Genomic DNA, 27,068 nt, shown 5'->3' on the forward strand with positions numbered 1-27,068 from the left:
ATATATATATATATATATATTTGTCTAGCTTTCTGGTTTTCCAGGAATGGGTAACTCCTAGTCAGAGAAAACTATCCACCAACTATCAACCAGCTGACTACAACTCAGAATTGCAGAGAGCTGCCTGAGACAAGGAAAAATTGAGACCTTATTGTCATACAGATGATATTATTTCAGAGTTAGGACTTGACCTTAAACCCAGGTCTTCCTGCCACTACATCTCTAGAATTAAAAAACTATATAATCTTAATTCTAAATGCTTCTGTGCTTTTTTTTTTTTTTTCCCTAGTTCTGGTCCAAAACCAGAAAACATTCCCTCCTAACCTGTGCCTCATAGTTTCCCTGGTTTCCTTAATGATTTAGCTCAAATGTAACATTCTTCAAGAATCTTTCCTTTAGCCTTCCTCCTTCTCCCTCATTCTCTCACTGAGTGTCTTCCCCCATGATTACCTCCCATTTACACTATATATAATTGTATCCCTATAGCCCTTTGATTGTTGTCTCTTCTATTAAAATATGAATTCCTTGATAATAGTAGTATTGCTTTTGCCTTTTGGGGTGTGTGTGTGTGTGTGTGTGTGCGTGTGCGTGTGTGTGTGTGTGTGTGTGTGTGTGTGTGTGTGTTTCCTCAATCCTAAAGCTACTTAAAAATAATTTAAAAAAACACTTAAAAATTATTTTTGACCGCCATTGAGCTTAAAAGTCAGACTCCAACTAAACCATAAATATAAATTTCCCTCTCTTATATCGCTGAAAGGATATTTCACTTCTGTTATTCAAGGAATTAAGAAGTCCACTATCTCAAAGAAGATTGTTACATTTTGGGATAACTCTGAGTAAGTTAATGTGTACTTATTCCGTCCTAAGTCTGCCCTCTGATGTCAATAGGAATAAATACAATGCTTCCTCTACATTACAGACCCTTAAAACCTGAAGGCCACCATCATGTCCTCTCATGTCTTCTCTTCCCCAAGCTAGATATTTATGATTGCATCAAAGGTTGAGTTTCCTCCTTCTACTGGTCCCTCCTCTTCTGCTCATATTCCTGTCTATAGAGTATTCCATTTTAAATATAGCTCTCAGAGGTAAATGCAGCATTCTATATGTGGGCAGACTAGGGATGATTATAGTGGGATTATCATCTCTCTTCATGGGCATTCACCTACAGTTAATGTGATTTAAAATCTCATTATTTTAAAGCTATTGAAATAACCACTGTTGTTGCCTCAAGCCAAACTGAAAATCAACCAAAAAGTCCCCACCTCCCCAATGACCCAAGAACAGCATGCTGTCTGTCCATATCTCCTTTGTTATGTCTTTTTTTAAAATTTATTTATTTATTTGTTTATTTTAACATTTATTAATATTCGTTTTTAACATGGTTACATGATTCATGCTCCTACTTTCCCCTTCACCCCCCCACCCCCACCCCCGCTCTCCCCCCACCCATGGCTGATGCACATTTCCACTGGTTTTCTCATGTGTCATTGATCAAAACTATTTCCAAATTGTTGTTAGGTGCATTGGTGTGGTAGTTTCGAGTCCACATCCCCGATCTTGTCTACCCCAACCCAGGCATTCAAGCAGTTGTTTATCTTATATGTTTCCTCTCCAGCAGTCCTTCCTCTGAATGTGGGTAGTGTTCATTACCACAAATCCCTCAGAATTGTCCTGGGTCATTGCATTGCTGCTGGTACAGTGGTCCATTACATTCGATTTTACCACAGTATATCAGTCTCTGTATACAGTGTTCTTCTGGCTCTGCTCCTTTTGCTCTGCATCAGTTCCTGGAAGTCTTTCCAGTTCACCTGGAATTCCTCCAGTTTATTATTCCTTTTAGCACAATAGTATTCCATCACCAGCATATACCACAATTTGTTCAGCCATTCCCCAATTGAAGGACATCCCCTCATTTTCCAGTTTTTTTGCCACCACAAAAAGTGCAGCTATAAATATTTTCTTACAAGTCTGTTTATCTATGATCTCTTTGGGGTACAAACCCAACAGTGGTATGGCTGGATCAAAGGGCTGGCAATCTTTTATAGCCCTTTGAGCATGATTCCAAATTGCTATCCAGAATGGTTGGATCAGTTCACAACTCCACCAGCAATGCATCAATGTCCCAATTTTGCCACATCCCCTCCAGCATTCATTACTCTCCCCTTCTTTCATTTTAGCCAATCTGCTAGGTGTGAGGTGATACCTCAGAGTTGTTTTGATTTGCATTTCTCTAATTATTAGAGATTTGGAACACTTTCTCATGTGCTTATTGATACTTTTGATTTCTTTACCTGAAAATTGTCTATTCATGTCTCTTGCCCATTTATAAATTGGGGAATGGCTTGATCCCTATGTTATGTCTTAATGGAATTGATTTCTTGAAATTAAGTTCAGAAATTTATATTCACTCTTTTTCAATTTCATCTTGTTAAATGAGGCCACAGATTTCTCTGTTATCCAGTGGATTGTAGGATTCTTCCTAGTATGGTATAGTTAATCTGGGCTAACTGATTTAATGTATTCAGGGTATTAATTCATGAGAGGAGCCCACTGGCATTGAAAGGTTAACATGACTGCCAAAGTGATCTTGTTTATAATCAAAGTCCTGAGAGAACTGAGAGAATTCTAAATCTTCATACTATGTACTTACTATTACTTTCACTTTCCATTTCCTTTTTTTCCCCTTCGCTCCATTGATTGGGAGAAATATTCCTCAAATTAGAATGCCTACTTATTTTTTCACTTTGGTTTGAGAATGTCCCTCTGGGTACCAAATACATATTTCATGATGATAAATTTAATAGTATAAGTGGAGAAATTGTACACAAATATACTGCTATGTCAACTTTATTGATTTCCTCAAGATTGTAAAGACCTTCATTGTCCTACAATGTTTCTTCTATCTATTGGCATCTCAAAAATGACCCTGAAAGCCTCATTCATCAGGACAGGAAGATCCTCTTAGGCTCATTTTAAGTATTGTGATTTAAATGGACTGGGACCACCTCTGCTTCTGGTAAGGGAGTGGCCCCCAACAATCTGTCCTATCTCAGTCAGAGTAGCTGATTCTCTAAAAACTGGAATCTGTCAAGTCTAAAGAACAGCTAAATGTCTATGATAAATGCCTTTCCCCCCACTTCCCCAGTTAATCATGGAAAGCTCAAGAACCTGATCAATTCTGCTATGTAGCTAAACCAAGTAGAATCCAAACTAGCCAGCTATGCTATTCCCTGAGAAACATAATAAATCCTGGTCAAGTCATAGAAAGAGAAGGTGGGGCTGCATTTGTTAGTTTTATCCCATTTATCTTCTATCCAAGAAAGCCACAAAGAAAATTACCATTAGAATTTAAGACTATCACTGCAACTATTATGACAGCTGAATAACCACAAGATCAGACACAACTATACTTCTAAATTTCATTAATCTTTCCATCATGTGTAGACATTCCAAAAAAAAAAAAAAGTTCCTAGTTTCTCTAGAGCCCGTAGTTAAATATCTAAAGAAAAAACATTGCCAAAGTAGAGTTCTTCAAATTATGGATAAATTGAAATAGATAATTAATATGGGGTGGTTAATTCATAGATGATAGGTTCCTAACCAGCTGTCAACAGAAAGTTCTTTTTATATAAAATATAAATCCCTAAGTTTGGAATGCAGCAACCATGAATTCTTACCAAAAAAGTAATAATAATAATTGATGCTTCCATGAGAAGAAAACTTTGGGATCAGTGTTCTTCACTGACCTGATCCAGTTTAATATTGTTTCTTTTCTTAGAGAAAAATAGAATGGCCTGATGGATGAAGAACTGGCCACAAAATCCAGATCTATATTTAAGTCTTGACTATGACACATACTTGGGCTCTAGGACCCTGGACAAATGGCTTTTACTGCTCTGGGCCAATCTCTAAGTCTTTAAGTTGCAAAGGAGGTGCTGATTTGCATTAATAAACTGAGTTTATCCACCTAGGAGATTTCTATGCCAGAGATATCACAGTGCCATATTTTATCCCTATATTTAATAACATATTTTTGTAGAGAAAATTATTTGGAGCTTAAGTTTCATAATGTTAGTTTATATCAAAATTGGATTGATGTACTTCATGCCTCCAACCATTGATCTCTCCCCATAATCAAGTAGACCACAATGATATGAAGGGCCATGGCACGCAAAAAATATTTCACTTGTTTTATTTGTTCCACTTAACCAAGAAAGCAGAATAAAGAGAAAAAGGAAGAAGTTGAAAGAGAAAAAAATTAGGTTATATATCAGGAAAAATGAAAAAATTATCTTCTAAATCGGTGATTCCCAAAGTGGGCACCACTGCCCCCTGGTGGGTGCTGCAGCGATCCAGGGGGAATGGTGATGGCCACAGATGCATTTATCTTTCCTATTAATTGCTATTAAAATTAAAAAAAAATTTAATTTCCAGGGGGCTAAATAATATTTTTTCTGGAAAGGGGGCAATAGACTGAAAAAGTTTGGGAACCACTGAATAAAAGTAAAATGGAATGACTCAGTTAGTGGATTAGGGGACAGCTAGGTGGTTCAGTGGATTGAGAGCCAGGCCTAGATATGGGAGGTCCTGGGTTCTAATTTGCCCTCAGACACTTTCTAACTGTGTGCCTTTGGGAAGTCACTTAAAACCATTGCCCAGTCCTTAACTTTCTCCAGCTTTTTAACCACACAGTATTGATTCTAAGACAAAGGTAAGAGTTAAAAAAAAAAGTTAGTGGATTACCCTTTCAATAGAATATTTCAGGCAAAATCTGAATGGCTGCTGATTTCCCTTCTAATTCAAAGATTCTGTGATTTAAAGCCTCAGATCTCCTTGAGACAAGAATTGCTCAGAAGTATATATGGGCACTCTGATACATCTATAAACTATAAAAATGTACTCACTCTTTCAAAGGAGCTCTAATACTCCCATGTAAGTGTCCGAGCCGAACAAAGTTTAGATAAGAAAGCTCAGACCTGCCTTGGGATAATGCATCCACTTAAATTCTTATTAAACTATTTACTCCGCGTCAGGGGAGATACAGGGGCATCTGATGAAAAGCACTCACATGTTCTTCGCTGAGTCTTGTCAGGTCTCATTATGATCATTGTGACTAACTATTCTAAGTTCTGAGAAGAGAAACATAAGCAGCACACTCCCGGAGATTCACTCCCTGTGGCTGCCTTTCTGAAATGGTAATGATTCACCCATTCCCGTGTCCTCCAACAGACTGGGCTGCTGATAGAAAAATTATTCTGTGTCAAATATTTTTTACATTGTCTTCACATCTCTAATTCCCAGGTTCACCATAATAGATTTTTAGGAAGCTAGGAAGGTTAGCCAGCCAAGACAGGAGTCACATCATAAATAAGGAACAATCTAAAAATAGAGTCTCTTACCTTGCGCTTATTGGTAGGGCAGACATAGAGATAGCTCAAAATTGTCTTCAGACCAACTTTATCATTCAGCTTCTCATAGGTTGTCCCATAATCTGTTGACCTATAATTCAAAGGGAGCATTAATGAGTGTAGAAGCTCACGTCATTTGGCTGCTTGTCAATGTAATGCATGTTTTACATAGCAGGATGGCTCTCAAGAGGTTTCTGAATGATTCATGTAGTATATAATGATGTTTAATTATGTACACAGTAGCATCATGTGAGTGGTTAACATTTGCATTTAAATTGGATTGGTAAAAATTAAAACTCAATCTTTCTACTGCTCTTTAATGTATCCATATAGCATAAAGAGAGTGATTAATTCAAAAGAAAAAGAGCTCAGTATGTCCATTGTATTTGCTAAAAATCTGATTGTGATCCTTGATTGCTGGGTTGGAGAGAGATGGTAAACTCTTCTGTATCTTTAAAACTCTTTGAGAGATGATTCTTTGGACTAATAGACAAGTCAAGTTACTTATGTTTTTTATTCACTATTGAATCAGAAAATCCAAAGGGTCAGGATCTCCAAAGGTCACACAGTCCATTTCAACTACATAAAATACAGAGTAATGGTCTAAAAGGCAGAAGGGCTCTCACAAGTCAGTTAGCTTGACCCTGTCATTTTACAAATGATGAAACTGAGGTACAAAAGGAAATCACTTGCATAAGGCCATCCAGGTAGTAACTAGTAACCATCTCAATCCCAGACACATCTCTATCTAGAAAGTAAGGTTCAAAAATCTTCCTAAAGAACCTGTTCTGCTATGATTTTTTGTTTTGTTTTCTTATATAATCCTTATCATTCGAGAGATGATTTTTCTTGATTATCAATTGACTTTTTTTATTCCCAAAATAATGGAATTTTGTGCTGCGAAGGCCTTTAGCCATCACTTCGTCTTACTCTTATTTTACAGACGGGAAAACTTAATCTCCAAGAGGTTAGTTATTTGTCTAAGATCACATAACTAATAAATGGTGAGAAAGGATTTGACCCTATATGATCTGACTCCAAAGTTTTCTTTCCACTACACCACAAAGAATATTTCTTGAATTGTCCCAGGTGGGGATGAAAAATTATTGGTATGCATCTACTTTATACTTAGAAATCATATTTATATACTGTCACACTGACTAAATTGTCTCAGTTAGTGGTTAAATCAGGAAGGGCGTAAGGGAAAACAGTGTTATCCATTCTTGATAGTGGTGAGAGATGTCATATCCCTGATCCATAATAGAGGCAGTGTGAGGTACTAGAAATAAATATGAAGTGAGAAGAGCTACATGCAAATGCTAACTTACTTTTCACCTGAATAATTGCAATAACCTTTAAATTGTTCTGACCTCAAGGCTCTTTTCTTTCTAATCCAGCCTCCACTTAGCTACCAAAATGATTCTTTAACCCTCTACTCAATAAACTCTTGAGGCTCACTATTACTTCATGTAGAAACTGGAAATCCAAAATCTGTTTACTATTTAGAACTTCCCATATACTGACCTTTTCCTATATTCTCCGGTCTTCTTAGAAATTATTCCTCTTGACACTCTAGAAAATCCAGTTATATCTTTTTTTTTTCTTTTTAAATCCCTATCTTCCATCTTAGAGTCAGTACTTTGTATTAGTGCCAAAGCAGAAGAATGATAAAAGCTAGGCAATGGGATTTAAGTGGCTTGCTCAGGATCACACAGCTAGGAAGTATCTGAAAGCAGATTAGAACCCAGGACCTCCCATCTCTAGGCCTGGCTCTCAATTCACTGAGCCACCTAATAAAGTCTCCGAATGAAGTCTCCTAAAAGAGTCACTGAGTCTCCTAATGAAGCTATGAATCTTATGCCTGACACTCAATTTTACAAAGACATGGGACTTTGCACTGACTGTTTTCCCCCACTCTCTGCACATACATGCCTGAAAAGCTCTTCTTCCTCCTCACTTCTGCCTTTTAGAATCTCTAGCTTCCTTCAAGCCTCAGTTTAATGCCATCTTCTACAGGAAGCTGTCTCTGGTCCCCATCTTCTCTCTCACCAGCCTCTAGAGCCATCTCCTCTAAAATTACCTTTCACCTATTCTGTATCTGACAGGAATATAATCTTTGCAAATTGTCTACCCATGAGTACGGGAACATTTCATGGGCAAAATTTAATTTTTTCTTTCTTTGTATTCTGTATTCAAATGCTTTAAATATTTTTGGTGACTGTATGATCAAGGAAAAATGGTGTCATCTTTGAATCTTGTATCAAATCCCTCCTTCACAGATGAAGAAGGTGCACAAATGTGTATATATACACATGTACAAATATATAGTGCATTACTTTGAATAACATAAGGCATTATATAAAAATAAGTTATTGTTGTCCAAGCTTATGTCATCATCATCATCATTTATTGAGCTCCATCTGTGTGTGAGACACTCTTCTAAGTGTTAGAGGTAAAAAAGATACTAGATTCCCTGAAGAGTTCATGATCTAATTAAAGAGATATTTATGCTCGGGTAACAAGATGTCTATTTTAATTTAATGAAATATTTATCAAGTATCTCCTCTATACAAGGAACTGAGTATGGCATCAAGAAGGCAAAGGCAGGAAAGATACAGTACCAGTACTGAAGGAGCTTATATTTAGCCTAGTAACAATAAGTAGGGTTTTTTTTTTAATACCAAATAAATGTATAGACAATGAATGCTATCAAACTTAGCAGGAAGGAGAGATTTACCTAGTACAATTATATGAATTCAGAACTAGCTGAAAGGCTGTACTCAACAATAGACAAGTAGTTATTTACCCTTCAATGTCAACTTAGAGATATCCAACATCTAGATCTCAGGAATCTATTACTGTAGTATTTAGAGTTTTTATCAACAGCAAGACATATAATCCAGAAAACATTTATTTCTTAGGCACTAAGGAACTGAGGAGAGAAAAAACAGAATAAAAAAATGTCTCTTTATCTTCAGAGTTTGTATTTTAAGATGGAGGGGGAGGAAAATGTAACATAATAGTTAGTGCACAATAACTTGAGGAGCACCAGAAGATATTCATGTAATATTTCTCAAATAAATACATGTTTTTAAAAAGCTAGAAAAGATAGGGAACATGACAAAAGACAGAACCAGGATCCAACAGGATTTCCACTAGAAGACACTTTGGGTTTAACATACCAGTTACTAGGGCTAAGGGTTCTATTTGTTATTTCACTGAGAGAAGTCATCAAAAGAGAAAACTAATAATGTTAAATGGAATAGGAACAAATGTAAAGTTCTCCAGAAATCAGTTTTATAAGTACAAGATGAAGGAGGTTTCAACAGCATTTTCTTTCAAAGAAGACTCAATGTACTATGAGCTCAATGTGAATCAATAATGGATATGGCCATCAAAAAAGCCAATGAGATTTTCAGGTACATTATCAGAGGCAGGGTATGCAGGCATAAGGAGGTCATAGCCACAGCACCAGAGATTTAGGGATGGCAGGAACTTTAGAGGTCATTTCTTTCAAAGCTATAATTTCACAAATGATGAAATGAAGAGCTAAAGAGTTAGGGACAGAGGTGAGATTTGAACCCAGGTTCTCTGATGACAAATATAGTGCTCTTTTCACTAGGGCATACTGCTACTGATCAGACCTCACTAGAGGGTTTGTATTCATATCTATAAGCCAGTTTTTAGGAAGGACACTATAAGCTAGACAGTGCCCAGAGGAATGCAAAGAGGCAGGTGAAGAGTTAAAGTTCATGTCACATGATGAGCAATTGAAGAGACTAAGGATCTTTAGCTTAAAGAAGGAAAGACTTAAGGGGGGACTTGATGGAAATCTACATATATCTGAAAAGCTTTCATATCCAAGAGGGATTAGACTTTAAGCTGCTTTTCATCTGAAGAAGTGGGGTAAAGAAATAGAATTGCATAGACATGTATTTAGTCCTGATAAAAGGAAAAAAAAACTTAATTAACAGAGTTGAAAAAAAAAAAAAAAGGATTGTTTCAGGGGATAGTGAGTTCCACCACACACTTGAAGTCTTCACACACAGGCTAAAGAGCCATTATTTATTCCTATTATAGATGGTTCAGGCTGAGCTAGGTGAGTGTACAAGTTCTTCCAAATCAGAGATTCTATGATTCCATGAGAAGTGAAGGCAGACTAGACCCAGGATTTCACAGATTCAAAGGTGTGTGCAAAGGTGTGTCCTTCATTAGAGGGTGCTTTTAAGGAATTTATCTTATTGAATTTTTTAAAAGCAAACTTTTTTTGAATATTCAGTTATAAAGGACATACTTATCATCAAAGTAAAGGTATAAAAACTTAGCTAATGTTAAACATAATACACCATTTGTATACCTTCTCCATCATCCTACCAACTCTATATACTACAAAATCTTGTCATCTCTCTCTTCCCAAAATTTTTTCTTCTATCCATTCACACAGCCACTACCTAACATCAGGCCCTCATCATCTCTCACCTGTACCATTGCAATTGATTTCTAATTGGTTTCCTGGCTTCCTTCCATCCTCAAGTCAGCAGTTAAAGTGGTAGTGGTTGTTTTTTGTTTTTTTTTTCCCCTAAAGTGCAAGTCTGATCACATCTCCTCCTTCCTCAATAAAATACAGTAGTTCCTTGTTACTTCAGCAACCGAATATAATGTCTTCCGATTGGTATTTGAAGCTCTTTACAACCTTCTTCTTCTCATCTTGTCAGTTTTCTTTTACATTACTCTCTTTCGTGAACTCTATAATCCAGTCACACATCTCCTTGCTGTTCCTTGCACACAACACTCCATTTTCCATCTCTGTCTTAGCATTGACTACTTCCCATTTCTCAGTTGCTCTCTGTCCTTATCTCTGCCTCAGTTTCCCTGGTTTCCTGCAAGAATTAGCTCAACTGCCACTTTCTAGCTGTTCTTTCCTTTCAGGGATTATTTGCTCTCCACTTTATCTTTTATGTAAATAATTATTTGGGTTTGCCTCATTTTGTATCTCTAGTATTTAGCATAGTGTTTAGTAAATAGGAAATATTCAATAAAGGCCTGGTAACTGATTTACTGACTATACCAATAAAACTTAAAGTGTTTTATGCCTTTGGGAGTGGGGAGTAAGGAAACTAGGGGGGATGATGGACAAAGCACTGGGAATGGAGTCAGGAAAACTCATCTTCCTGAATTCAATTCTGGCCGCAGTCACTTAGTAACTGTGCAATCCTGGGAAGTCACTTAAACCTTTTTGCCTCAATTTCAATACCTGGAAAATGAGCTGGAGAAGGAAATGGCAAACCACTTCAGTTTCTGCACCAAGAAAACCCCAAAATGGTGTCAAAGAGTTGTACATGACTGAAATGACTCAACAACAACAACAAAGGTAAAGATAGAATAATTTGTCTAGAAACACACTGCCTACCTTGTATGCATTCCTAAAGAGAGAGTGAGTGAAGCCTTCTCTGAAAGGGGAATGCCATAAATATACGTACACAGATGCAAATGAACGTGGCATATTCAGGCACAATGAAGAAGCTAGTCTGTCCTAGACAAGGGGAATAAATTTAGAAGTTATGGAGAATGGGTTTGGACAGGACCATTGTGGATGTGATATTTATTTTAAATGTCGTATTTTCTATTGACTTTATCTCCTCATTTTTATTGTGATTTTAGGCTTTATTATTTTTTTAATATTCAGCCATTCCTGGGAAGATTTTTTTTTACAATTAAATTAGAAGTCTAATTTACACTACTGCCTTTGTGCTAACATCATATGGCTATATTAGTCTTTCTTATGACATTATATATCATGAGTCTTGTCCCCAGAATGTCTCTTTCATTAGCTCTTATGTGATCACTGAAGTCTTAGTATCTCTATGTCCTGAGAATGGAAATACAAGACATGAATTATGGGGAATCATTGTGCCTGCTGAGGGTAACATTTAGCTCTACCTCAGCAGCAAACATCAAAAAACAAAGACAGCAAATAAAAATTTAAAAGCACTAACACCCTCAGAATTGGACTAGGTAGATAAACAATGTGCATCCAGGATATATGAATCAAGCATTTCAAGTTTCCTGCTGTCAAGGACCTAGTCTTTGTCATCTTTGAGAGACAATATATAAAAAGCACTGGGAATTCAATCAGACTCAACTTTCAAGCTTCAGTGTTTCCATTATTAAGGGGAAAACAAAAGAAAGAAGAAGGAAAGGAATTAAGCATTTATATAATGCTTACTATATGCCAGGCACTATGTTAAGAGTTTTACAAATATTATCCCACTGAATCCTCATAACAAACCAGTTAAAGTAGGTTCTATTATTACCTGCATTTTACAATTGAAAAAAACTGTTAAACAGAAGTTCTGTGCCTTGTCTATGGTCACACAGCTAATAAGCAACTGAAGCCACATTTGAACTCAGGTCTTCCTACCTCCAGACTCAGTATTCTATCCACTGTACCATCTACTACTTCATGTCTTTATATATGAGAAACCCTGATGTGACATACTCAGATTTCTAACTATCATGTTGCTTTGCCCTAACGTGCTAAGACATAGAGGGCAAGTGGAGATAGACTTTCCCATGGGGACAGCCATCCCTAGGTCTCACCTCATGGTCTTTCTACTGGAAGATGTAGCCTGTGGATTCTCTCCTCTCATTCTATACCCATAGTGATCCTCTTTATGAATCACTCTCTCCATCATTTCAGGGATAAGGAGACAGCAAGGATCAAACCATCCAATGAACGAAACACACACACACACACACACACACACACACACACACACACTTATCCAATATGGTGACTCTGTGATCAGACCATTCTTTGCATTGCCACCATTGTGACCTACCTCTCTCTCAAGATGAAAATATTCTTCCTTATGGATTTGTTTGCTCTCTCTACTTCAAAGTGTAGTTGGTAGGAAAATGGTTCTAAATGTTGTAAATGTGATATGGAAATAGTCATCATCATCATCATCCTGAGAACATAATTTGGTCATCCTCTCCCCTGACTAGTGCCTAGTACAGTGCTTCCATTGCTGAATTGAATCAAACAAGCATTACGATTGACAAACAAAAGCACTTAGGAATTGGTCCCTAAGCTGCCAGCTGTCATAAAGAAGAAAAAAGGAACAAAGTATTGAAAACACATATAATGATACATATATATATATATATATATATTCCCACTGTAACACAAACCTTCTTGAATTCTAAATTTGTATCATTTTTCAACATTCTGAAGCATTTTTTTTCACATCAGGCTTTATTTACAGGTCGAATTATCTACAGAAGGAAAAATAGTGCTTCTGTCAACACCTATAAAGGTGCCAGTAAGAACCAACAGCTTTAAAAATAAGCATTTCAGGCAAATAAAGATGCAAGTGATCAAAGCTAAGCTCACCTGTTTTTTTTTTCTTCTATCCTTTAACCAGTCCTTCCTCTTTCTTATAAGTTTGCTATGAAGGGGGGCTTTCAAAATCTAATAAAGGGAATATTACTGAGCATTGATTCAACACAAGTATTCACCAGTCACCTACTATGGACTCCTTAGTGGGCTAAGTACAATGGGGGATGCACCAGATTTCTAACACCTGGTCTCTGCCCTCAGAAACTTCGGGTTTCTTTGGGAAGAGGGAAGTACTCGCAAGAAAAGCTATTATAGGACAGCATGTGTACAGGTACCCAAAGAGCATGTACAAATGATGAATGAAGAAAGACTTATTTTCTCATTCATTTAGTTCTGCCTCTTATATTAAAAATTGCATTCATAACATGTAGCATTACTGGGAAATTACTGAGAACAAATTTACTGCAAGTTAGTATTTCTCTGCAGAGCCATCTATTTTAGGGATAACCTGACATGGCCAAACCTCCAACCAGAAACTACAGGTCACTGAAATATGGAAAGTTTTCAGGCATGCCTGAAATCTGGATTCCACTTAATTGTTCTCCAGTCCTTTCCTAATAGACAACACCCTATACTGCAAATAGGGACTCTTCAGCTGGATTCACTTTTCTCTTACTTCCTTCTTTTTATTCATTTTGAAATTCTTAGCCCAGTGTCCAAATTATCATAAAACATAAGTTCTTTCATCAAAAGCTGTCTGGGGGGACTCTGTCAAACACAGAAGATAGCACCTTCTCTCTTATGACTACTATTCAAACACTGTCAAGTTTGACTCTGTCACATTTTGAAGGGCTCCTTCCATCAGGCTTCCAGAATTTTTTATATATCTTCATAAAGATTTCAGACACCTTAGCCTCTCCCAATACTGCGTAATCTCAGCAGTGTCAGATGAATTCTGAGGCCAACTTGGTGTTGGTGAACTGCCTCCCGTCTCCTGTGTCTTCCATCTCAACATCTTTACCTGTCCCACAAAAACTGATGAGATCGTATTAATAATCCCCAAGCTCTAAAGGAAAGCAGGGCTACCATTTTTCCTCCCTAAGGAACTCAGGCAATCTTAGCAAAGATTTTTTCAGTATGAGCTAAATCATTCTTATAGTATATCCTAAGGGTAGAAGGAAACATTTTAGTGATGCACGATCTATGTTACAAGGATATCAAGTAACTTTGTCAAGGTCACAAAGCAGAGAAGGTCACTCTGGGGAATGGTAAAGCTGCCCCCAAAAGGGAGCCCATTAGAATATTACCCAAATAAAACCCAATGACATATTCCGACAGCAGAATCCCAGTCACCTCCAAATCAAGCAGCTGTGACTTTTGTGTTTTGTTTCATTTCTAAAATCATTAAGAACGGCACTTTCATTGCTGCTAGTTCATTTGGCAGAATAAAAATAGCTGCTGATGCCAAGGATGCATTGGCTGAATCCCTGGTTCTGCTGCTTAATAACTTAGGACATACGAGGTTAAAGCAGCTAGAATAATTTAGGGTTTGTAAAATGTTTGCAAGTGAGTCGACATTTAAATAACTTCATTATCATTCACTGACAGCTTTTTTAACCTGTCTGAGCCATTGATATTTCTATTACCATGTTATAACAAACCTCAAATGTTCCAAATACAGTCACCGGATTCCATTAGTCTACCTACTGTCACGAAAAGATCTCCAAATCCATTTCTTGTAATATCTTGGGAATATAACAGGCAATCTACATCAAATGGTGATGTGGAGCTGAAGGAAATTGTCTCCTGCTTTCTAAGGATTCTATGCTGGAATTCTTTGGCCTGTCAGCTTAAATGTATAATTTAAATGGGTGGCTAAGACACTGTGCTGCTTTCTAAGCCATCTGATGTTTCTTGAATTCCCACACTGTTCAGTTTAGTGTGGAGAATGAGCTCAAGGATCTGAAGAAAGACCATTAGGATAGGGAAAGTTTGACATCTATGGATAGAACACTTTGAGATGCTAAAGGCCATTGATTTGGTTTTCATCAGCTAAAGAATTTCAGAGTTGGAAGGGACCCAAGATTTTACCTGGTCTTCCATTAACTGAAAAATAATTGTTTCTATAACATACCTGATAAATGGTCATCCAGCTTTTACATGAAGATGTCTGATGAGAAAAAGAAATCGGCCACCTTCTTGGGTAACATCTTCTACTTCCTGATAATATTTAGGAAGGGTAACTAAGGCTATATTTACTTCTTTGTAATATAGGGATAATGATTCTAGAGCTGAAAGAGATCTCAAAGGCCATCTCGTCTAAGTTCCTCATTTTATAAATAAAAAGACTAAGGCCAAATGAGGTTTGAGAGGCTTGCCAAAATGTATATAGGCGTCAGAAATAAGATTGGAACTCAGATCTTTTGAGTCCAGAGAGTTCTCTTTCCATTTTCCATTGCTTCTCCTCATCACTGCCCAATGTCAGTGGCAGTTTCTAACTTTGCCAACTCAGGATTAAAAAGAAAAAAAAGTCCAATTTCTCTTCTAGGTGTTAGACTTTTAAATACCTGAAGAAAGCTGTCATTTGTCCTTTCCCCAAGTATTTTTTCTTCCAGGCTAAATATCTCCATTTTCTTCGATCAAGTCTCAAACATGAGGTATAAAATGAAGGCATCTTGGATATCATTCACAAAAAAATGTATTTCCCTTAACAATGCCTGTCTTTAAATGTGGTGCTGGAGTAGTTAAGTGGCTCAGTGGACAGAAAGTCAGGTCTAAAGACAGGAGGTCCTGTATTCAAATCTGGTCTAGCTATGTGATTTTGAGCAAGATAATTAATCCTCATTGCTGAGATCTTAGTCTGAATACTTAGTATCCATTCTAAGATAGCAAGAAAAAATATATAATAATATTAAATAAAATCATCATTTTTCAAGGACAGTAAATAAAATAATAATAATATAATAATAAATACATAATAAACATTTTAATAATAAAAACTTTAAAAATTAAATATGGTGGCCCACAACATATGTTATATTACCTGCCATCTCAGGGAGAGAGAAGTGAAGGAAAAAACATGAATTACAAAATGTCAGAAAACAATTCTTAAAAACTGTATCAACATGAAAAAATTTTAATGAAAAAAACAATGTGGTACCCAGAACTAAAAACAGTAGTGCAAATGTTAGAGTACAATGGGACTCTCATTTCCTTGTCTTTTAAACTGATTTCTTTCTTAATGTAGTCCAAATTTCATTCTTTTTTTAATTATCTTGAGGTAGAGATTAGACTATAAGTTATGCTTTATTCTAACAAAGAAAACATAAAAGAGTTGTATCCTTGCCCTTTGACATTGTTACTAATAATTTAGGATGAGGACACATAGGTGGTGCAATAGAGTGCCAGGCCTAAAGTAAAGAAAACTCATCTTCCTGAATCGAAATCCAACCTCAGACACTAACTGTGTGATTCTAGGCACTAAAACTTGTATGCCTCAATTTCTTTAATCCTTAATGAGCTGGAGAATGAAATGCAAACCTCTCTGGTATCTTTGCCAAAACAAACAAACAAACAAACAAATAAACAAATGTGGTCACAAAGACTTCTGAGAAGACTGAAAAGGACTAAAAAACAACAAAATAATTTAGGATGAATATAGCAGCTATTGGCAGAATTACTGTTAAATTTACTTAATGACTAACCAAAGGTAAGTATTTAAGCAAGAAATTTAGTGTAATGAATTCCACTAAAAAATCTATTTTTGTCTTCCTCAATCCCCAATTAAATCTAGCATATGTATAGCACTTAAAAGATGAACAATGTGCTTTATATTTTATCTAATTTGGTCTTTGAAATAAACTTGGTGACTCAGTAAAGCAGCATTATTCCCATTGAACAGATGCTTTCCAAAAGTGTTTGCCACTATTTTGAAGGATGTGCATTGAAGAGTCCTATCAGTTATTTTTACCACTACTGAATGACTCTTGTCTGTCTTCTAAGCATAGTCTGATCTTTCTCTCTCTTAAAGAAGAGAGTGGGCCTTGAAGAATGCTTCTCTTCTCTCCAGAGGGTTAGTGAAAATTAAGACTTCCAAAAGAAACAGAAGCAACACTTATGTGTGGTAAGAGGGGATCTGAGATGAAGGAGTAAGATATTGATCTTTGTCAAGATGATGGAGGATAAAAGAATGTTACACAGAGAAGAAAGCAAAAGAAAATAATTGTTCAATTATAGGGTTAAAAACAGGTCTAAGGTTCTTCACACAAAAAGTGAGAGAGAGAGAAAGAGAAATCTAGATCCTCTAAGAAAAAGAAGCAGCTTGCCCTTTCAAAAAAAGAAAGAAAGAAAGAAAGTAGCTTCAAAGAAACTATCAGATGAAGCCATCCAGCAAGGGCCAGAACAAAAAAGTGAATGGTTATATTTGATAATTCCTTGATTGTGGGTACTCAAGCCATTTGTCTACCTGTTAAAACAATGAAGAATTCTGTTTTGCTGCTGAGATATGTACTCAAGACATAAAAGAGATATTTCCAAGATCTGTCAAAATGGATGACAACTATCCACTTTTGTTGATTTGTGTGGACATGAATGACACTTCCATAAGGAAGCTAAAAATGCCAATGATTCAGAAATCTTGGACAAGAAATTGAAGACTAAAGGGGCACAGGTTGTATTTTCTTCACTGTTGCCCATTAGCAAAGAACACAAAAAAGAAAGTTTGATTTGAGAAATTAACATCTGGATAAGAATGGAATTTTGATTTTTGGATCATAGCATATATGATATAGGGTTGACAGTTCCAGGCCAGTGATAGAGCATACCTAACAAAGTACATAGTAAGAATTCTAGGTATTTTGGAATTAGAATCAAAATGATTTTAAACTTCAGAGGGCATAGAATGGGAAGAGCTGCCTATGTATATCCCCATAGTTGGATACTATAGATGGGAGGCACAAAGAAAGAAGAGACACACTGAAACTCATTGAAGGCAAAATTAAGGAAAGGGTAGTAATACTAAAACACATGGCCTTAAGTATACCCAAATGTTCAAAAATTAAGCAAAGAAAATGAGAAACTTGAGGTTGATATCTTTATAGGTACCATTGAAACTTATTGGTATAAAACCAATGACTGAACTATGGCTCTGGGTAGAAACACTTTATTCAAAATAAACAGAATGGATTTAATGGTGTGGACAGGTGGTAAAACATCTTATAAGAAAAAGTAAATACATGTCAGAAATACTGAAATTTGATTGGAGAAACATAACAGAAAGCATTTGAATGAAAGTCAAAGGAGGGAGAGCAAGAAGTGATTTTTGTTATTCCAGTGTAGTACAGGCAACTTGAAAAGAAAGGAAATATATGAGTTCAGAAACAGATTATAAGGCTGGCACAATGATATGCTATATTAGTGGTGAGGTATTTCAATTATCTAGATATCCTCTGGAGCTTCATTTGTACCAAAAATTGAATAATTGGAAATTTCTTATCATGTCTTCATGATAATTTTACTATTTCAAAGATAGAGGAACTAAAAAGGGAAATTATATTCTGGATCTGATTCTCACTAATAGGGAGGAACTGACTTCTAGGTTACATACTATATATGAAACTTTAATATTCTATTCTAAAATGTGTGATAGAGACAAAAACTTAGGAATAGATTGATATCCACCATATATTTTAAAAAAGAAACTTCAAAGGATCAGAGGAAAGAAGGTAGGATTCCATGGATTAAACTGCTTTGAGGCTAAGCAAGTCAAAGAGAAATGGGAAATATTCAAAAATTAAATTATGAAGACAGAAAGGGACAACATTACATTAAGGATGAAAAATTGAATTCATCTGAAGATTAATGTGGATGCACAGGGAATTCACCAATTTAAGTTTCTAAAAAGAAATGTATAGACGATGGGATCAAGATAGATAAAAGAAGATTAATATAAAAGCATGAAATGATCTTGTAAAAAGTAAAGAATTGCAAAGCTCAAAATAACATAAAACCTGGGTGGAAACCTGAGGATATTTTTTAAAAGCTATAATTTGAGAATAAGTAAAATAAAAGAAAACTTGGGACCATTGCTTGTAATCAGTGAGATGTAGGTAACTGACAATAAAGAGAAGGCAGAATTGCTCATTTTTTTTACTGTTTTCTCTGAAAAGGAGAATGACTTTCACATTGAAAATGACAGAAACAAAATGTCTAAAAAGGAATTCAAGTCACCTAACTGTGCTGAACTACATTCTTGTGTCTGAAGACAAACTGCAGATGTGAATGCAGAACCACTTTTAGTAATATTTGAAAGGTATTTTTTTAAGAAAAGGACCCTTAGATGCAACAATACTATTGCTGTGTCTATTTCCCAAGGAGATCAAAGGAAAAGGGAAAGAGTTCTAAAGTAAGTTCTAAAATATTTATAGTAGCTCTCTTTTTAATGACAACTAGAAATTGAATAGATTCCCATCAATAGGAGAATAGCTAAACAAATTGCGGTATATAATTGTGATGGAATACTACTAGGTAATAGGAAGGAAGCTGACTAATTTTAATATTGTTTGGAAAGAACTACATGGGATAATTAACAGTGAAATGAGAAGAACCAAGAGGACATCCTACATAGCTACAGATTTAATTCTTCAAGAAATAATTGTGAATGTTATTTCCAGAAAGTGAACTGAAAGATGGAAACATGAAAGACATAATTTGTATGAACATGCCAATCTCCCAGATAATGCCTTCTATCATGCAGGGAGGAGGAAGAGGCTGGAACATGTGTTAATATTCTATTAATAATTCTTTAAAATTCCAAACAGAAAAAGGAGAGATAACATAATATTGGAGAAGAGCAAAAAGTTGATTTTCAAAAAAAGGGAAGAGACTAGAATCTGCAAGCTATCAAGTCAGAGAGCTTGACTTTGATTCCTAGAAAAATTCCAGAATAAATCATTATAGAAATGGTTGATGAAGACTTTGAAAAGGAAATACTGTTTATAGCACACTTTCATCATCAATAGGTCATGCCAGATTAACCTTATTTCGATTTCTTTTTTGGTCAGGATTACTAAACTAGTAGATAAAGGGCATGCTCTAGATATAGTTTATATAGATTTTTGTAGAATCTTTGATAATATCTCATACTACTCTTGTGAATAAGAAATATATATGTCAGATGATAATATAAGTCAATAGATTCAGAAGGGGTCAAATGGCTGGACTCAAAGAATAGCTATTAATGATTCAAAGTCATCATGAAAGGAAGGACTCCATTAAAGTATAGCAGAAATGTGTACTTAGCCCTGTACTAGTTTATATTCTTTATAAATGACCTGGATAATGACCTGGTAGTATGCTCATCTTATTTGTAGATGTCATATATCTGGGAGGGATAGCTAAAACAATAGATGAAAGAGTTAAGATCTTAGTGCCTTAAAAGACTGGAACATAGGACTGTATTTAAGAAGTTGAACTTATATAGTAAATGACAACAAATTATACCACTTGGGCAAAAAAAAAATTAACCAGAAATATAAGACGGAGAAAATCAGAGTTAGAAAGCAATTATTCTGAAAGAGGATCTTAGAGTTTTAGTTTCCCACAAGCTCAATATAAAGTTGCATGGATACTACAACCAAAAAAGTTAATGTAATTTGGGGCTGCATTATGATTACAAATCTTATATAGCGTTTTAAAGTTTTCAGAGTCGTACAAGTATATCACTTATATATCACTGTGAGGTAGGTATTATCCTCATTTAAAGATGTGGAAAAACTGCTTATGGATCTGAGGTTAAATTAATTACTCAAGATCACGTAAATAATAAGTGACTAAAGGAAGTATCTGAAGTCAGTTTTTTCTGACTACAAGCTTAGTACTATAAACAGTACAACATAACTTCAAAGAATAACAAGTCAAAACCCAAATATACCCTGCTCTTATTAGGTTTCTTCTGGAGTACTGTATCCAGTTATGTCTACCACAACTTAACAAAGACTTGAGGGTCTCCAAAGGATAGCAACCAGGATAGTGAAGGGGACTGAGTTCATATAATATGAGCATTGGTTAAAGGAACTGAAAAAATATTTAGCCTGGAAAAGAGAAGACAGGAGAGTTGTCTTAAATTATCTGAAGGGCTATCTTTTGAAGTAGGGTTTAGCCTAGTTCTCCTTGGCCTCAGAATGTAGAACAAGAAACAATGATTGGATGTTGGAAAGAATCCAATTTAGGCTTGATTTCAAGGAAAAAAGAAAAAAAAATCCAACAAGTAAAAAAATCAAAATGGAATGTTTCATAGCTAGTAGGGTCTCCTCCTCCTTGGAGGTTTTTAATAAGAGGCCAGAAAACCACTTTGGGGAATAATAGAATGATGATTACTTACATTTATGGATTTATATGTTGAGATAAATGGCCAGTTAGGTCCCTTTCAACTCAACTCCTTAGCACTTAACAAAGCATCTGCAGGCACTTCAGAAATGCTTATTGACTCTCAATTCTCAAATTCTATTATTCTGTGTCTCAAAATGGAAGAGGAATTCTGTGAAGATGATGAAGGTTTCAAGATGCTCCTTTCAGGAGATGACATTGTGTTAATGTATCGTGTCCTGGAATATTACAAAAGTCTTTCATATGAAATCCATAACCTTTTTATCTTTTTTGAATTTTATTTATTTTTTATAATTTATTTATTTAGAATATTTTTCCATGGTTACATGATTCGTGATTTTTCCCAACCCTCTTCACTCCCCACTCCTGGAGCTGACAAGAAATTCCAATAGGTTATACATGTATCATTGTTCAAAATCTACTTACATATTATTCATATTTCCAATCGAGTGATCTTTTAATGCTAATACCTCAATCACATCCCCATCAAACCACATGACTGATCATATGTTTTTCTTTGGCATCTACTCCCGCAGTTCTTTCTCTGCATGTGGATAGTGTTTTTTCTCATAAAGTTCCTTTGGATTGTCCTGGATCATTGCATGAGATCCATGATGTTTTAAAGAAATTGAACTAATTATTTTCTTAAGAAAAAACAAGTGAATGAAGAATACCTATGATGAACAATAAACTTGGCCCAAAATTAAAAATAGAAGGGATATAAAACAAGGCTGCCTTGATTCCAAGAACCTGTGCAGCCCTATTTCTCCCCTAAACCTTCTGTCTTAGGATCAATACAGTTCCAAGGCAGAAGAGTGATAAAGGCTAGGCATTTGGGGTTAAGTGACTTGTCTAAGGTCACACAATTAGGAAATGTCTGTGGACAGATATGGCCCAGGGCTTCCCATCTCCAGGCCTTGTTCTCTATCTAGTGAACCACCTGGCCATCTCTATATAGCACTTTCAATGAGTCCAAGTTTTTTCCCTTTGAAAAATATCAATCTTTTTAATGATAATATTCTTCTGTGATTCTATGTGACTTTGAACTATGGGATACTAGTCTCCAAGGAAATGAAATTGTAGGCAATGGAATAATACATAAATACATTACCACATATTAACAATGAAAAATTATAAAGCCATGAGAAGATATCATAAAAGATACAGATGAGACAGAATGGCCATGTAGAAAGAGTTATGAATAAATATAGACAAGCCTGTATGCTCCTTAGTGTCTGCAGAGTGTCAAATTATCTGAATAAGGTTCCTAGCATATTTTAAAGATTTTTATTGCATCTTTTTCTTTTCCAGATTACACATATATTTTTTATTATTTATTTTAATATATCACATAATATGATATACACAAATAATAAAATACATATAATTTCTACAAATATGTAATAAATTATCATATGCTTATCCAAGAGAAATAATTTCTCACATTAGCTATATCCCAAAACTCAGACTATGTTTCATTCTTTTTTCCTCTCCCTCTCTACTTTCCTCACTCCCCAAGATAGCAAGTAATAAGGTATAGCTATGTTAAACATGTGCTGTCATGCAATACATCTTTCCACGTTCATCATGTTGTGAAAGAAGACATATATTACTTATACAAGAAAAAAACTCATGAAGGGAATAAAGTGAAAAATGGTATGTTTCAATCTGCATTCAGACTCCAATCAGTTTCTTCAGTGGTGGGTTTCCAGCATACAGAGAGGATATTACAAGGGGAAAAATTATTGGAAGATATAGACAGGAGTTATATAGGATGAGATAGTATGGACGTATTTACAACATTGGAGGGGGATACCCACTTTGATCAGCTCACAAATACATCCCAGTATGAAAAGTATTAAAAATGGAAATCATATATTAAAAGGCAGTTGTAGAACCATGACCCAGAAGTTACTAAATAGTGAATACTTTGAGGCACTTAATTTAAGGAGATCAAAAAAAGAGGAAAAGGTCCCATATGGAAACACACACACACACACACACACACACACACACACACACACACACACACTAAGTCATAGCAGGTCTTTTTATGGCAGCAAAACCCTGTATACAATGGCAGAATGGGAGTGCCTATCAATTAGGGAATAGTTATGTTGTATAACTATAACAATACTATGGTGCTATAAGAAATATGGGACAGCAAAAGTCAGGAAGAGACATATTTTTGGGTGCAATTCTGGCCTCAGACACTTACTAGCTAGGTGACTCTGAGCAAGTCACTTGACTCAGACATCCTCAGTTATCCAGAATGAACTGGAGAAGGAAATTGCAAATCACTCCAATATCTTTGCCAAAAAAATCCCAGGTAGGGTCACAGAGAGTAGGATACAAATAAAAAAATGTAGTACAGAGAGTAAAACAACAACAAAGAAGAAATGAAGAATGAGACAGTCTTAAAGTAACTTTGGAATACATCTTTGAACTTTTATAGAGTGAAGTGAGCAGAATTAAGATAATTTACAGCAGCATTGTAAGAAATGGGGAATATATAGGAATAATAAAACTTAAGAATGATTACTTTTCTGACAGAGAGGTGATGAACCAGTATACAGAACACAGCACACATTTTTAGACAGGACTCATGTGGTCATTTGCTTTGTGGAAGTCTGCTTAGTTGTTTTTTTTTTTTTCTTTTCCTCATTCTATTCTTTCATCTTCATTCCCTTTCTTATCTGTAAATAAGAACATTAAGGGCCAGACTTGAGAAATGACTTGCCTACAGTCACATTGTGAGTTAGTAGCAGAGGCAGGGCTATAATTTATTTTCTGATTTCTGTTCATATTATCCCCTTTCTTTGACATTCTTTCTAACTATCTTCCTAGCATCAGAGGTTATAGTATTGGCATACCATCTGCCTTAACATATAAATAAAAGTCCAATTACACTACCAAAGCCTCTGAGTAAACCAAGAATAATTCTTTTTTTTTTTCTCCCCAAAGGTAAATGAGAAATGGAAAGTAAGCTTAGCCCTGGGCCTGAAATAACTGTATCATATACATATCCCTTATCTTAAGGAGCCTTGTCAGAAATAAATTGAAATGGTGACTGCCTATTGTCATGTGTTCTTTCAGGCTGAGTGCCTCGCACAGTACTCATATGGCACTCAAGACTGCCAGGGGAGCAATGTGTGATTACCCTCTCTTGGAGATCTGCAAAAATAAAATATTTATCTCTTGAAGGCAATGTTAGTGAGTGAGTCCTGCCTCCCACTAGCACCCCACGTATACAAATTAAAGAAGAATAATTTTGACTAGTAACAACCACAAAACATCTTTTATGGGAATATCAAATGTGCTTGGTTTTCCACAATCATAAAGCTGAATTAAGTAAATCTGTAATATGTGTGACTATTCACAATATTCTGGGGAAAGAGGAAGAATGTTCTTGATCATCTCCACATTTTGTTTATCACATCAAGTTGGTCCTTGGAAAAAAACAAAAAACAAACAAAAAAAAACAAAAAAAAAACCCTCCTAATCCTATATTTTCTACCAAATCATCACTCATATGTTTAAAGAGGAGATCTGTTCCCAGAGGTGGTTTGGAACTAATTTATGCTTTTCAACTCCATTTATTTCAATTTAACAATTAAGATCCTTTCTAGTTCTAAAATTATCTCACTTAAATGGCAAAGGGATTTTTAAAATAGAGAAGTGATACAATCTTCATAACTGTCTTGACCTTCTCCTTTATATTGCAAACTCAAAAACCCTTTCCAGAATGACAGTATATTTATGTCATCTTAGAAAACAGAAACCTGTTGGAATGAAGGACCCAATAACATGCATTAACCTACTGAAATAACAGAATCTTATCATTACCTTTTGCCTTAATGTTGCTAGTTATTACAAGGAACATTGGTTTTCACACACTTTTCAAGTAGTGGAGATGGCCTTGCATCTATGACTATTGAGGATTACTATAATTTAGAATTTTCTACCACCCATAAGGAAGCCAAAATCCAGTAAGAATCAATAAGAATGCTAACGCTTAAGGGGATGCCTTATTTTAAGATGACATTAAGGAGATCTAACAGGTGGAAATGGCTTGCTCTAGCTTTCTGAATGTATTAGTAGGATGCTGGAGACACAACCCTGGTTTGTTGATTCTTCATTTAGAATCCTTTCCATTAAATCATTCCCTTTTCTATCTCTTTCTTTATCCTGTTGCATGCTGGAGTTACAATATTCAAGGCTAGAAGTTCTGTAATTCACATGCTGAATCAATTAGAATTTTCTTCTCTTGTTTCTCTATCTCTTTACTGTCTTATATTGAAGTTCTCTGTTGGAAAGAACTATAGGACTTGGAGGAAGGAAGGACCTTACAAGTCATATAGTCTAACCTCCTCATAGATGAAACTGGTTCAGAGAAATGAAATGACTTGTTTATGGTCATGTTACTTAGTGTTAGAGGCCAAATTTGAATATAGATCTTCTAAGACTCCTGGTATATCCCTCTATCTACTATGTAAGGTTAAGACTTTTAGTCTGTAAAGTCCTTTTCTTTAGTATAACTCAATATGCAAAGATCCAGATAGTAACATTCCAAATGACTTGTCAGTTTACAAAAGAGTGCTTTAAATCAAAAAGGAGTCTTTTTCATTTAAGCATTTGTTTTTACATTTTGAGCTATTTAAGCTTAGACAAAACTAAAATGTTAAGATAACAGAAAAATAAATCAGAAATAAGGATGGAGTACCTCAGAAATGAGAATATACCCACAAACAGGTCCATTTATAAAGTTTGATTTATGTACAACCTCCTAGGAGTATATCTATCATGCTTCTACCTGCATTGCAGTAGTTCGGTCGAAGCCAGGAAGATTTCTAAACACCTTTCATCTCTAAGTCCTTTATATTTAATTCACTGATGAATGACCAATTAAATTTATTTCAACTCAACTCAATTCAAAAATTCATTAAACCCTGCCTTGGGGAAGGCACTTTGCTAGGCACTGCCAATATGAAAACAAAAAACAAAAACTGTGCCTGATTTAAAGAGCTTACTTTTTATTCCAGGCAGATAGTGGCTCAATGGATAAGAATGCTGGAGTGAAGTAAGAAAACTTGAGTTCAAATCTGGCCTCAGATATTTACTTGCTATATGACTTTGGCAAGTCATTTAACTTTGCCTCAATTCCCTCAACTGTAAAATTGGGACAATAATAGCACCTTCTTTACAGTATTGTTGCGAGGATCAAATGGGATAATGAAAAAGCACCCTAACTTGCATGTTTTTGTTCAGTTGTTTCAGTCATGAACAATTCTTCATTACAATTTCTTAGCAAAGATACTAGAGTGGTTTGCCATTTCCTTCTCTATCTCTTTTATAGATAAGGAAAGTGAGGCAAAGAGGGTTAAGTGACTTGCCCAGGGTCACAAAGATTGTAAGTGTCTGAGGCTGGATTTGAACTCAAGTTTCTGAATCTGGTCCCAGCATTCTAACCTAGCTGCCCAACTGGTATATAGTAGGTACTATATAAATATTTATTTCCTTCCTCTGCTTTTCTTCATCTATTGATCAAGCAATATGCATTTATTAGCTCCCAACATTGTCCAACAGTCAGATAAATCCTGTGCAATAACTGAATACTAACTGCCTCAGACATCAAAATGCCTATTTCAACATTTCTCAATTCTGAGAAGTCATACTAAACCACATGTGTTATATAGTTATAGAGTCCATAGTCTAGTGGGTCCAGTCTAGCTGGATATGTTTCTTGGGGCCAATCAGAATTCTTTATTCTCAAGCTGAAGAAACTGATGGGAAAAGTAGAAATGTGAGAATTGGAAAAGCATTGTAAAGACATCTTAAAATTTATGATAGATAAAGAAGAAGAGAACTGTCGGCAAGGTTGAATACATGATTCAGGAGAGTACATTTCAATGAGTTAAGAATATAAGCAGTAT

General features: G+C 35.5%; 1 protein-coding gene across 4 annotated transcripts in view; it reads right to left on the reverse strand.

Annotated features, from left to right (window-relative positions):
- The window catches only part of SORCS1 (sortilin related VPS10 domain containing receptor 1), a 746,046-nt gene that overhangs the window by 342,789 nt on the left and 376,189 nt on the right, over positions 1-27,068 (reverse strand). For all 4 annotated transcript variants that reach the window (XM_044665551.1, XM_044665550.1, XM_044665553.1 and 1 more), the window contains exon 3: positions 5,400-5,499. In XM_044665551.1, coding sequence (XP_044521486.1) covers positions 5,400-5,499 — 100 coding nt within the window. The remainder of the gene's footprint in view (positions 1-5,399; positions 5,500-27,068) is intronic.

The sequence above is a fragment of the Gracilinanus agilis genome, chromosome 2 (assembly GCF_016433145.1).
Source record: "Gracilinanus agilis isolate LMUSP501 chromosome 2, AgileGrace, whole genome shotgun sequence".
Lineage (NCBI taxonomy): Eukaryota > Metazoa > Chordata > Mammalia > Didelphimorphia > Didelphidae > Gracilinanus > Gracilinanus agilis.